Source organism: Tachysurus fulvidraco, chromosome 1, assembly GCF_022655615.1.
Source record: "Tachysurus fulvidraco isolate hzauxx_2018 chromosome 1, HZAU_PFXX_2.0, whole genome shotgun sequence".
Lineage (NCBI taxonomy): Eukaryota > Metazoa > Chordata > Actinopteri > Siluriformes > Bagridae > Tachysurus > Tachysurus fulvidraco.
In genome coordinates this window covers 10,090,470-10,104,364 of record NC_062518.1, presented here as the reverse complement: position 1 = coordinate 10,104,364, position 13,895 = coordinate 10,090,470, and the positions used below count along the sequence as shown (strand labels likewise).

Genomic DNA, 13,895 nt, shown 5'->3' with positions numbered 1-13,895 from the left:
GAGCTATACAGCACTTATACCACAGGTAATATAGCTTGCCAAGTAATAAACTTGTCGTGGTTTTATTGTAATTGTTACAACTGAAAGCATGTGAACCTCTGAATGTGTCAGCCTGATGATTAAGCTCGGTGCTGGAGGTTGGCCCCGGGGTGCTCTGCAGCCCTGTGTGGTTTGCATTCAGACTGACTGACTCTTCACGATGAGCAGGACCCTGTCAGAACACATCACCGTGAGAATATGAGCCACAGAACAGAACTTTAACATCAAGGCTCTTTCTGATCATAAAGTCATCATGAAACAGAAGAGAAGAAAATCCATTTACGTTCAAACCAAAAGGTTATGCATAGTGTCTGAGACTCCACATCAAAGAGCTTCGGCAGGATTTCCTGTTCCTACTGTAGCGCATGACCTCTCTGAAAAACTGAGTGCTGCTCATAGTACAAGGAATGACCTTTACAGCCTAAACCACACTCTCACAATGACATGCAGGAGTTCTTGTCGAACTACACAGGAACATGACTACTAACGCAGTCACAGAGTTTATTTAAAGAGATGCTTCCTGTTTCGTCTTGCTCTGTGTTATGGGTTCTTGCTTACTGTTTTCCATCGATCTCCTTCACAAAATGCTTGTTAAAAAATGAGTTTTCACTTTCTTTCATTGTACTTTGTGAACAGGATTTAAACTGTAACATGATGCTGAGCTGCGGTTACTGCCTGATTAAGATGTGGAAATGGAACCACCAGACTAATCCAATTGAAGAATGGATGGTGTACATTCAGAAATTTCACCCACACATTCATAAAAAAGCACTTCCTCTGTTTCACAACCATGACAGTCATCAAAGAGCAAATCCTGGAACCCATTTTTGTCAAACAGAACAGTAAGCGTCTTTAGGATTTCCATGTCCACTGCAGATTACAGCAGGTTTTAGTAACGATTCTTTTTTTGTGTGTCTGGATTTGATCAAGCTATTGGCAAGAAAGCCAGTGAGTGGCTGCTTCAGAGCAACCTAAACCCAGAGCGATTTGCTGCCAGCTCTCTGCTATTTGTCTCCTTTCAGACAGTCAGAAAGGCCACTTTGCTCCTGTACCTCCACCGCAGGGATCCACTCACTCCCCCACAGATCCTGTTTCCCTTACGAGCAGCAATAGGAAGAACAACGAGAGGGATGGAAGCAGAAGACGAAGACGTGGGGTGGCTCTTTCCCCTTATTCTTTTAGGAATGTGATCCTAAGTCACTGTTGGCCTCTGTTAACCCCGTCAAACCCCCTGTCCTCCCCCAGCAGAGTGCACTAATCTCAGCTCTGCTCTCAACAGGTGGCCAAACAACTCTTTGTCTGGGCTGAAGGAGGAGGAGCTGAGTGGGCTTCCAGCCAAAGAAGGCGGCCATTTTCGGGCTTGATTACCATACAGCTGGAGACTTAGGTCACACACAAAAACACACACAGACACACACCCTCATCTGAGGTGTCAGATTTCCAGAGTTGTTAAGAAATAGGGCAAAGAGATAGACAGCAATGGGGTGTGTGTGTGTGTGTGTTGTGTCTGCAGCCACAATAAAGCATGTGTATTAGCCATGCTGAATCAGGGTTTTGTCTTGTAGTGTGTATTTCTGTGTGGCGTGTGTGTGTGTGTGTGTGTGTGTGTGTGTGTGTGTGTGTGTGTGTGTGTGTGTGTGTGTGTGTGTGTGGTGGAGAGGGAGAGCTCTGTTAGTATATGTATAAGCACACAGTTCATTGAGAGCAGTGACACAGAGCCCTTCTTACACGAACATAAACAGGTCATCACAGCACTGATCCGTCTCTCAATCTCTGCTTCTAATACACACACTAAGCCACTAAGCCAAGAGGCTTTGATACTGAAATCACATCCAGGCCTCAGAGTTTCTCCACAAAATGGAATTATGACACGGGTGAGATGAGAGCTTTGGTTCTGTTGGGATGAGGACGACATTACTGTGGGTGTGGAAAGTTTAATGGAAAACTGCAGCTGTCTACGTTGCTTGGGATGTTTTCTGTTGGGTCCACACTGATCATGGTTTCAGTCTGTACACACATGCCATGTGGATGTAGCTCTGAATATAACTGGACCTATGAGTGTAAACTGAATAGACCCTCAAGCCAGAGATCCTGAACTTGAGTAACACAAGGCTGCACCTGTTTGAAATGACGTATCGTTTCACGCATGGAAAGAGAACAGTTAAAACCATAGCTTCTTAAAAAGAAATCCCTTTCCCCCAAAATGCATATAAATTGTAGTTTATGCAAATTAAGCTGCCATAGTGTGTTAATATGTGGTTTCAGATGCAGCCTGCTAAACTAACAAACTTTTTCACACACACAAAAAATGAAGCTCAAAAACAAGGGTTGGCACATAAGATACTTGATTTGCTGTCTTTAGTTTTTCCCCTTCTGCAGTCAACCGAACAGCCAATCAAAACTATTTACTCCATCTGGCTCCGGTACAGATTCAGCAATCTTAGACGGTGGCAATGGGCGTTGACAAACTGAGTAACAGTGTGGGACACACAGTAAATCATGACGTGTATTAAAGAACCGGTGCTATAGCACATCTACAAAAAGCAGCATATAGAACACATTTCTATGAATGAGCGTAATATGTGATTATGGTCTTACAGGCTAAACCTTCCAAGCACATTTAATCCCAAAGGCAGCAAAAGTGATTTACTAATATAATAAATTGCTACTGCAAGGGATTTCATAGAGAGACTATTTCCCATCCTTCCAGAGACGAATGTGGGCATTTTATAAGAAAAAGCACAAAAATGTGTCTTGGCTTTCCTTGCACAGGGGGATTAATGGGAAAACATTTGTCTCCTCTGTTTCTTCCCCTACAGCTGTGCTCTCTGCAGCAGAGAATGCATGTGTGAAGATGAGTGAGGAGGGAGTGAGTTTGTATACTGTGCTTCAGCGAGACACACATTGCTCCAGTCCCCACAGCCTGAGTCACTAAACTGTTCCACGGCAATGCTACATTTCAGCCCACCTCTCTTTTCCCATCCATCCACCAATGAACTGAGCTTGAAGAGTGAGAAAAGGAGAGAAAGAAAAGAGAGAGGGGGAGAAGGGAGGAGAAAGAGAGAGGGAGATGAGAGGATAGAGAGAGAGAGAGAGAGAGAGAAAGAGAGAGAGTGAGAACGCAAGCAAGAGCAAAAGAGGGAGGGAGAGAGAGAGAGGGAGATAAAGAGAGAAAAAGGAGGATAGAAAGAGAGAGAGTGAAAGAGAGCAAGCAAGAGCGAAAGTGAGAGAAGAAGCAAGAGAGAGAACAAGCGAGGGAGCAAGAGAGAGAGAGAGAGAGCATGCATGCCCTGGGCCAGCCATTACACATATGGAAAGTATGTGGGTTTAAGTTAAATGGCCCTCTGTGGAAAATGGTTCCGTTTCAGCACATGACTGAGGCTTCATTTTAAACAGGTGGCTCTGACTTGTTTATTAGCCTATTTGGAGAAGCACAATGAAAAAGCGCGTGCCTTTCTCTGTCTGCAACTGACTCAAAAGCGGACATATTTTGCTGATTGGCTTAAATTTTGTTTAAACAACTGCCATTGATCGATGGGGGACTTTGAACTAGGCAGAAATTAAAAAAAGAACAAGTTCAGAGAAAGCTCTGAAACAATTAGGTTATTGTTTTCCAGACAGAATAAACACAGTGATTGTTACCATAGATGTTGTCCTGCTGGTGACCAATCCGGACGTGGGGAAATTGGTGCCGATGGCTGTGATTTGTCCGTTGTGTGCCTGTCCCAGCAGGCTGTGGATGTCGCTGGGCAGAGAGGTGGTAGAACCTACTGCATGGTTCCGGAGGACATGGATCGCATCGTCTAGTCTGTCCAAACGATCCTCCATGCGAGACTGGAAAAGGACAGAGATGAAGACAAATGGAGAGAGAGAGAGGGAGAGGGAGAGGGAGAGAGAGAGAGAGAGAGATATATATATAAAGGCAGGGTTTTAATGTGTGGAAGTTATTAAATGGAACAAAAATTTAAGAAATTTATGAAAAACCACAAAACTGAAAAATGAGATGTCTAAGCCATGTGAACCCAATGGAAATCATACATGCACCCTGAAGCCTGCTGAAGGACAAAGCCTTTTAGCATATGATGGTATGAAGTTTTTATTTGTTTCTTTTATTTTTTGTGTGTTTGCACATTATGACTTTAACATATATGGTCACCACATGCTGGAAGAAAACATGAATATAAATAAAATGAATGATGTGTGGTAAAAAAAAAATGTTCAGAGTGAATTAAAACAAGGCTGGTGACAAGAAAAGAAAGAAAGAGCACTTAGTGAGGAGAAGAGTGATGGAGAAGAACAACAGCTAAAGAGGAGGGATACCTCACAAACATCCTTTAAGAAGGACATGGCATCCTGGAGATGCTCATGCAGCTGCTGATGCACACGATTTTTCTAAAGCCAAACAGGAACGGGAGAGCAGTGAGACAGTTACAAACCAACACATGGACAAGCAGAAAGAGAGAGAGAAAAGGCAAGAAGAGATAAAGATACATACATGACTAAAGAAAGAGTGTAAGCCATTAGCCACAGCACTTAAGTATAAATGTTTCTGTTTAAAAAACTGGGATGATGGTCTTGACCATGTTCATTGTATTGGATTGTTACTGTTCACAGTAGCCCACACCGCTAAATCAGACACTTGACAAAAATGTAGCCACAGGTGGCACTGACACAGTGCATGTGTAAATATTTGTCTTACACACCCCATGGTGTGAATGCATTATGTGGGAAGCAGGCGTGTGTGTGTGTGTGTGAGAGAGAGAGCGAGAGAAAAGTGATCCCCATCAAGGTTCTGCTCCCCAGCCAGCCATGGAATCCAGAAGCACTACTCCTAAGCAACAGCTGCCAATCCCCATAAACCCCAAGCGCCCCCACCCTAACACACCCTAAACACAGCCTAGACAATCCTCGGCCCCCTAAACCCTTTACCCAATCCACAAACTCCCCACACGCACTCTAGCCAATCCCCACTCAGCATTCTCCAGAGCAAACAGATGGCAGGAGACACGCCTCGAGGGATGAGTATTGTTCTGTATCACTCTCCCTTCAAAACCATTCTCTGACATTTGTCAGTCAGGAATGTGTGTGTAATGCTACCCCCGCCTGTGTCCCCCAGCAGCCAGGCATCCAGGCTTGCAGTGTCCATTAAATCGTGCTCATTGTGAAGGGGGAAGAGGAAAAGAGAGAGAGAGCGAGAGAGGGCTCATACCAGAGAGTGGAGAGAATTCTCATAATTCGGGGAGGATGGGGTCTGTCCGGATGTCCGAGACCACTGGGCAGTACCTGGAGATAGAAAAAAGAAAGAGGGAGAGGTTATCGGAGGTGGGACTTCTAAGTTAGTATACACAGCCAAAGAAAATGGCTGATCAACACTTCAGGTCACTTCCTAACAGGGGCCAAAGCTCATTTCCCCTTCCGTGCAATTCCAGCTATTCTCTATGTGGGCTGTTTTCCTCTCAGGTCCAGATGCATCATTTCCTATGACTAAGCTACATCCTGCAACATGAGAGGGGTCAGGGGCTGTACCACCACCCACAGCAGCACTGAGAGACGTGCACTACTTCCGCTCATTAATGAAGTCATGGCTAAAAATGCTGTGAGAACAATGCAGGATGCTGATAAGAGCTTCGGCTCAATCCCAGTCTCATTCCCCCGTCTCTGATTAGAAAAGCACTGTTTAGAAAAGGCCAAGATCTAGACCCAAGAGAACTCACAGCCCAAAGATCTTCATCCAATGGTCATGATCACAAACAGTCAAAAAAAATGTAAATCAACCACAACAGCAAAAACAAAAACACACAAAAGAAAACTTTGTAACACTGACTATGAGGATTTTTTGGTTTGTTATGCAAACGTGCATGTATCTGATTCCAGCATTGTAATGAGGATGTAAATTACAGAGGTCTGCTCTTAGTCTAAGTGCAATGATTCTGACTGGCCATAAATCATCTTCATTCTAAAGGAATCCACATCTGCTAATCGCAAATCAAAAAGGAGGGGGTTATTTTTCTTCATTCTTACATTCAATTATGTATAATACTGTTCTCCAACTGGAAAACAAACAGCTACAGGAAGTCATGCATTGCCCTAGGATTCTGTGTGTTTGGGGGGAAAAAAGGGTCAAAAATCCCTAATGGCAATGGACCTAAACAAAAACGCAGGTTATTTACTTTAGCGTGCAAGCGCCAATTACAGGCCTGAGTTCTGGTCCAACCTGACTCTAAACTCCATTTCAGAAAGGACCGTACCTAATCATGCTTTAAGTGCACTATGATGCCAAAGCTCACTCTTGTATCTTTGCCTTCTTAATCTTAAGTCTGGTAAGAGATCTTTCTAGTGAACAAAAGGGATGACCTTTCATCAGCCCACTCCACTAGGACTTCTTCTCCCTCACTCCCCTTGGTGGGAGTGTTACAGTACCAACCATTCATTCTCCAAAAGTGCTAGCAGGTCCCCATCTGAGGGAATTTTCTTCCTTAAAACCCCCTGAGAAACATGCTTTCATTAATGGACAATTAAAAATGACTTTGGGGCAGGAAATTACTCTTTTTTTTCTCCATCTGTGTACATGAAGAAGAGCACAGTGTTTAATAAGGCGCTCTCGCCACCGGCCACATGTGAGTGTGTGTGGACCACATCCCACGTGGACTGAAGTCTAATTGGCTCGAAGCAGCAGCAGAGGCCCAGGTCTGTACTGCAGAGACACCTAATACTTTGGTTAAAGAACTAATCCTGAAGAACAGATGTAGGTGTTTGTGCTTAATCATAACATCATGGCACATTCCACAGCGCTGTCTAAGAATAGCTGTTGTACTGATCAAAAAATCCTTCAAGCTCGCAACAACAAAGGACGCTTTGACTACATGCACAAAGTAGAAATTGCCTTAATGGCACAAATTGGGAGTGATTTCAGGCCAACATGAATGAGCTGCATTAGCTAAACTCATTTGATACCAAAACAAACTTATGCAGTCCTCTCTGGTGTTGTAATGTCTGGAGGTGAAAACACACAGTGACACAGTGAAAATACGATCAGGGGACATTCTCAGTGACAGTTTGCTGTTTTAAGGGAGTAAAAGGTTGGCTGAGAGGAGAACAGCATTCCCTGTGTATGGACCTCATCAGCTGAGTCATCCCTCTCTTCATTCTAACACCTCCCTTGTGCTCCCTGCGCAGTCAGTCAGCCTAATAAATGAGGGGGTCTTTGGGTCATGCTGAACGGGGAACAGCTGTGTGAGGAGCAGGACAACAGCTGAGGCTGAGGAGAGGGACAGACAAGGAGACAGCTGTCGCCACTATGCCAACACATGTATGCACACTCACTTGAGGGCATGCTGCGATTATTATAATTATAATATAAAGAAATCTTTATCAAAAATTGGACGCTGAAAGAATTATGCAGCAACATCAAATTAAAGTCCAAAATTCACAAACACTGAAAATGTAAAAGTGAAAAACTGCACGGAAATATCACTGTACTTTGCAACAGAAGTAACGATGAAGCTACGAAAGAAAAGATTTCAAGTTCCTCCTTCCTTTCAAATGACTGCTCATGAATCATGGGAATTCATCACAATCACGATCAATAAACATTCATTTAACCAGGATTTTAAAATTTTATGTAGTTTCCAATATTCTGACATGAGGCTCATAGCTGAGCAGCAATCAAATCAGCAGAGAAAAAAAGCCTATCATTGAAGTAGATTGAGTTAGATGATCATGAGGAATTGCCTGGATCCCTTAGATCAATGTCTCAGCAGCTCAGATTTGCAGCAAATCAGAGTGTGTTTGTTTATATCCATTAGAGTGCCTCTGTGCATGTGATTACGGTAAAGGATGGCTCCTACTTAATACAGATGTGTGTTTATAATGCGTGTAACAGAATAATAAGGAGCATGAAAGCTGAGTAATGAGTGAATATAAGCAGTGTGAGGGTTAGACATGGGATAGAGATGATGGTGTGTCGCTCAGAGTGAGAAGAATAATACTTTACCTGCTCTTCCAGGCGGGCCGCTCGCCGTCACCACTGTACCCGCTGAGGTGGCGCCTGCTTGGGCCGTGAGCGGAGAGGGTGAGCCCACAGGGGTTGATGGGTTAGAGGGGAAACTACTGCTGGTGTGGTCAGGAGAGTAAATCTGACAGACAAAAAAGAGAGAGATATAACCATCAATGAAAGCTCACAGACGCCTGTCATTCCCCTCTCTGGCTTTATGGTCTCAGTTAGCGTCCCACAGCCAGAATTGGCTCATCAATTCTGTTGATTTTACTGGCTGAGTGGCTATAAAAAAAACCCACTGCATACATATGGGATTTTAACAACCTACAGCGCCTTTTCTAATGGCTGCAGAAAAAAAATAAAACACCTTCTGCGCACAGCACTTGGGATGACACCTGCACACTGGCCTCATTTCCCAGAATTCCCTGCTCATATGTCTGCTGCCCTTCTTGAAGACAGAGTCACACAGCACCCCACTGGCATACGAGTCAAATACATTATATGTTATCGGGACACTAGATTGTTGGCAAGTCACAATAATTTACTGGTTAGTTCTGTCTGAGTTTTTATTAATTCCTATTGTTTTGCATGAAAGCACATATGTAGACACTGTGGAGTAAAACAGAGGAGGTAGAATGGAGAGAATGCGAGAAGCAGAAATACAGAGAAATGAGAGGGAGAGAGAGGGGACACTGTCATTAATCTCTCTTTGGGAGCTCATTAGAGTGAATGAGCCTGGCTCCGTGGCTGTACGGCTCCTGCCGTGTCTCATCTCCAGTTATGGATGAGAGGTAATAAAGCAGCACCCTCGCCTCTCTGCCTGCCCAATAACCAGCGCCTGCTTGCATCAGGCCCCGACCAGCCACAGCACATTAAACCAGCGCTTGTGTGAGTGTGTGTGTGCGTGTGTACACATGTGTTTTGTGTGTGTGAGAGAAAGCTTTTCTATCTCCCTGTTTGTCTTGCTTGTCTCCCAAAACACTACAGAAGGATCTGTATTTTCTTATGTAAGGGAAGAAATCGTTATCCTCCAGTGTTGTTTTATTGTTGTTATGACAACAAATATCATTTTAACAAACAAACGTCTGTGTTTAATATATTATTTTATCTTTGTTTTTTGGTTTTTTTGTAGTCTTTTTCACTATTAAGACTACATTTTGATAAAGAAGCATCTTAATGAATACACTGGCATTACGAGTGTACTGCTAAAGCTCTAAAAGAACAACTAGGGTAAAACAGCAGCTGATAAAGTTAAATAAATAAATAAATAAATAAATAAATAAATAAATAAATAAAAAAAAAACAACAACAACAACAAAAAAAACGTGCAGTTACATTTTAATTTGCCTTTTTTATTTTATTTTTTAAATTGTGGTTTTTAAATTTTAAATTGACCATTTATTACTACATTTATACTTCTTGTACAAGTACACTAGGAGAACAGTATTTCTTGGTAGAGGGAAAAATAATAGCACATGGGCTGCAGATGCTGTGAACAAAGTTTAGGAAGAAAAATGCTGCAATATTTCTTTAAAGTCTTAGAAAATTCCTGAGCAGATTTAGTTTTTTGTTTAGACAAACGCCAGATTAGAGCACATATTGCATTCTTTTTCTTAGATAGCAATGTTTCGTGTTTCCGCTACGGAAAGTATTCTGGGGCTGGCTGGAGTACTTGATTTGATTCCCACTAATTAGAATGGACACGGCACAGATCTGGCAGGATATAATTGTAAACGGGTCTAAAGTTTCAGAACATATCTCACAGGGGATCACAGGGCTCATTTGAATTTCAGAAATGCTGGTATCATTATTAATCTTCTTATTAAATCCTAAATGGCACTTTTGTGTTTCAATCAATTTTGCAAATCCTGCCTGAGGCTCAGCAAGTGGATCATGCTCTTGGAGGAAACTGAGGAATGGAGGGAGAGAGGGAACAAATCACGGGAGGACAAAGACAGAAGGGGAAAGGGTGAAGATCGTAATTTACCCCCCACATTGTCCCAAAGAAACAGAATCATTGTTCATCCACAAAGATGATAATTCTCAAGAGAAATGTGTGTGTGTGTGAATTCAAATACAGCTGAGACATTCAGGCTGAATAATAAAACTCAGAAGTAAGGAAGAAGAGCTCACATGAAGTTAAAATTGGCTAAAGAAGGTCACCCCAGTATTAGTGGCAACAGTAGTGGTGCTCTGAACTAAAGCAGTAAAACAAACAAAGGCTCTGAGCCTCTCTGTCTGCTGCTGGTCTATAGCTGTGACTCCTGACCCTGATCGGCCCAGGCAACTTCTGCTGTATTCACGCTCTAACACCGCTCATTTTACCAACAACAAACTCGGCCCCGCCCCCTCATCAGTCACGCTGCTCCCCGCCGGCGGGGGGCCAATAAGCACGTCCCGTCGAAAAGAAGCGGCAACAAAAGGGGCACAATGGGCAGCGCGGCGGGCCTCACCCAGGCCCCACCGTGTCCATTTCACTGCCGCTTTGTCATGCTAATGGTATTGAGTCACCGCATACAAAAAGACTTAATTTGTGATTATCGTTCAGCCCCACAATTTTCTAGCTGCGTGTACGCCAGAGTGTGCACTTGTGGCCGTTTGGGCAGTTTGTGCAGTTAGCCATTCATGAGCACTGTAAAATAAGCACTAGATGAATAAAGGTCGACACGGTAACAGTCTGTGTATAAGCTGTCAGTGGCCGAGAACATAAGAGTGAGGAATGAGCCCAGATGTGCTCCTAGTCAAAGGAAAAAAAAGTGTACGATTATTGTAAGCTGTCTAAAACGTGGCAGTTCCCCAGGATAAAATAAGTGCTTTTTCAGCTGAGCGAATGCAAGCGTGTTGTTGTGTGCTTGAGTTTCAGAACCTAGCAAAAAACATCCATTCGAGTTCATTATCCAAAGCAAAGATTAATCCATTGGCTTCAGGATGGTTTTTCGTGTACAGATTCGTCTCTTGTACACTGTGAGATTAAGAGCACAATTATCCTGGCTTAGGTCTAACAAACATTCACAAACCCATCCTATGACCTTATTCAGTCTCTCAGCTTTCAGCACTGTTGTTGAATAAGCACGTTAGTCGTCTGTTCTAAAGTCTTAACCATGCCATTATATTAGAAAGCTCAGTAATCTGTGGTTTCTCTCTCTCTCACACACACACACACACACACACACACACACACACACACACACACACACACACACACACACACACACATTCTGATGACAAAAGCAGAGAACACGAAGTCTACACTTAAATCAGTTCACAAGACACATCCGGATACTTATCTCATGTATGGTTTAAGAGCGTTTAGAGAGTGAGGCGAGGGCTTACCGAAGCCAGTGCTTTCCCCAGTGCATCTCCAGTCTGAGAACTTCCAGTTGCATTACCTCTGTTGGCTGCAGCTGCAATGACACAATACAGAATGACTGTAGAGTGATAGACCATAATGAAAGGGTAAGTAACACTGTATCATCTACACACGTTCTGATTTTTACCAACAACTGGTAAGATCCAGGCCCTTATAAATATCTTGTGGTGAAGAAAGCCTGAATCAAGTCATCATGACCAAAAATAATCTTCCATGCGTCTGTAGGATTTTGGAAGTGTGTGGATTGTATTTATTTATTTCTCTGTGGTAAGAAGGGCATAGCGTATCTTACCCATAACTCCCTCTGTGGTGTTGACTGGTGGGGTGTGGGATGCAGTGACGAAGGGTGAGCTGCTAGCGGGGTTGCGATGGAAGCTGGACATAGGTGGCAGGCTGGCATTGATGTCCGTGGGGGAAACAGAGTGCGGGGGGTAGTTCTATAAAACAAACACAAAAGACACATACGTCAAACAATTGTGTAGTGAGAACTGTAAGGTTGCTAAGTGTAGGCATGTGGGAGCATCAACACCCTCACAGCTTTGACTTTAATTTGAAGGTGTTCTTTACGAAGCTTATTAAATGTAAGCAGCAGTGTGGTGAAGTGTGACATTCTCACCAGGCGATCATGAGAGTGCAGGCTGTTGTAGTTTCCTGACTGTGGCATGTGAGATGAAGATCCTCCCAGCATTCCACCGTAAGCTGGCTGGTTTATACCACTGGATGAGTTCCACGGGTCAGAAGAGTTGTGGGTTGCGTCTGATTAATAGGAAAACAGTGAATTTGAATACAATCACAATCATAGAGTTACAGCCTTTTCAGACTGTACTGAAGCCTTATCCATTTAGCTCAAGCCAAGACAGTGAGGTCAACCATTATGACAAATTGCTTATAAAAGGGTTTAAAATGCAGAATTATAAAGCAGTGAGCTGACATATGAAATCAGAGCAGGTGCCCATGCGTGGTTTCTAGTTTTTGCCATAGAAATCCAGTCCTAGGCCATGAACCATAGTACTGCTACTACTGCAAATAATAATAATAATAATAATAATAATAATAATAATAAATTATGTCACTGTCATTAAAGGCTCTCAGCCTACCAGCCTGTATGAGTCTGACTGTACACATGTCCTCTAGAGATAAAAGCTTCACAGCATACAATAAGAACAGCAAACACTTACCGAAAAAAGTGCTTGCAAACATACTGCTGGGAGGTTTAGAGGAAGGATAGGAAGGAGACTCTCTATTGAAGTCGTCTGAGTTGGGGGACGGTGCATACACCTGCAAAAAACAAAAAACAAAAAAAAAACTCTTAAGTACAAAAATTTCAGTCTAAAATGATTATTAAATTAAATGATTAACAGAATGCTAAAATAAGTCAGGGAAACCCAAAGACAGCACAGGACAAAAAAACTGCAATGTTGTTAGTTTACGCCACTTTGTTATAAAGTCTGAACTTTCATTTACAATTAAAACTTTTCTAAATGGCAATAAAAATAACCTAACAGTCACAAACGATCAATACACAACTGTCATTTAAAAGATGACTAATTTGGATGCTGTGTTGGAAACGGAAAGGATTGCCTTTGAGGTGTGTGTGTGTGTGTGTGCTTGGTTATGAGGGTGTGTGCGTGCTACAGCTTAATTGGAACGCAATAGAATGGATAAGCATGCTTGCTACACACAATACAAACTGTTTGTGTTTCAGTGTATGTGTGGCCATTTGTTTGTATGTGCTTATGTGTTTGTTCATGCATGTACTGTACATAATCGAGCGAGCGTGTGTATTTTGGGCCCTCTGGGCTCAGTTGGGTTGGGCCAGCAGTGCAGTGGTTGCAGCTGCAGCGGTGCCCGTCCCAGAAAAGGAGGATCAAAGCCACCCAGAACCCATAATGTAGCTCTCTGACTTCATCTACTCCAGATGGGGCCAAACCAGCTCCACACACCACAGAGAGAAAAAGAGGGGGAAAGCAGGACAGAGCAGAATGGATTGAAACAGGAAAAAAAGAGTGAAAAGGTGGAGGAAAGGCTAAGTACCACGGCCGAAAGAGAATCTCTCTTTATCCATCATTACATGAGACAGGCATAACTCAGTGCAGCCACCACAACAGCGTCCTCTGTTCACCTGCCACATAAGGGGCCGATTGCATCGCCATGTTGATGAAAACCAATGTGTTTTACATTGGTTGGTGAGGGAAAACCTGCCTTTTAGCTCATCGGGGCAAACACAAGATGCCTCAAGCAATGCACATCATCAGCTAGAAAGATAAATCCTACTTGAATCATTCCTATTATTATAAATCCACAATTTCCTTCCTTTTGACAGGCCCATGTTTCAAGTCGGAAATGAAAGAAAAAAAGCTTGCCTGATTTATCCAAACTCACTTTGAGTCTGTCTTATACCTCTACATGCCCTGAAGCTGCATCATCAGCATCTAAAGCCCTGGTCTTAAGACAGCTTATCCAGCAGGATGTGGCTAAGCACCTTGCTGA

General features: G+C 43.0%; 1 protein-coding gene across 10 annotated transcripts in view; it reads right to left on the bottom strand.

The window, feature by feature from the left end:
• Window positions 1-13,895, bottom strand: part of tcf12 (transcription factor 12) — an 81,483-nt gene that overhangs the window by 4,017 nt on the left and 63,571 nt on the right. For 8 of the 10 annotated variants that reach the window (XM_047811717.1, XM_027136956.2, XM_027136957.2 and 5 more), the window contains 9 exons: window positions 12,584-12,683; window positions 12,022-12,161; window positions 11,698-11,842; window positions 11,369-11,439; window positions 8,033-8,174; window positions 5,249-5,322; window positions 4,360-4,431; window positions 3,682-3,873; window positions 97-211 (listed from right to left, as the gene is read on the bottom strand). In XM_047811717.1, coding sequence (XP_047667673.1) covers window positions 97-211; window positions 3,682-3,873; window positions 4,360-4,431; window positions 5,249-5,322; window positions 8,033-8,174; window positions 11,369-11,439; window positions 11,698-11,842; window positions 12,022-12,161; window positions 12,584-12,683 — 1,051 coding nt within the window. The remainder of the gene's footprint in view (window positions 1-96; window positions 212-3,681; window positions 3,874-4,359; window positions 4,432-5,248; window positions 5,323-8,032; window positions 8,175-11,368; window positions 11,440-11,697; window positions 11,843-12,021; window positions 12,162-12,583; window positions 12,684-13,895) is intronic. The other 2 variants (XM_047811723.1, XM_027136966.2) reach the window with 1 other exon arrangement.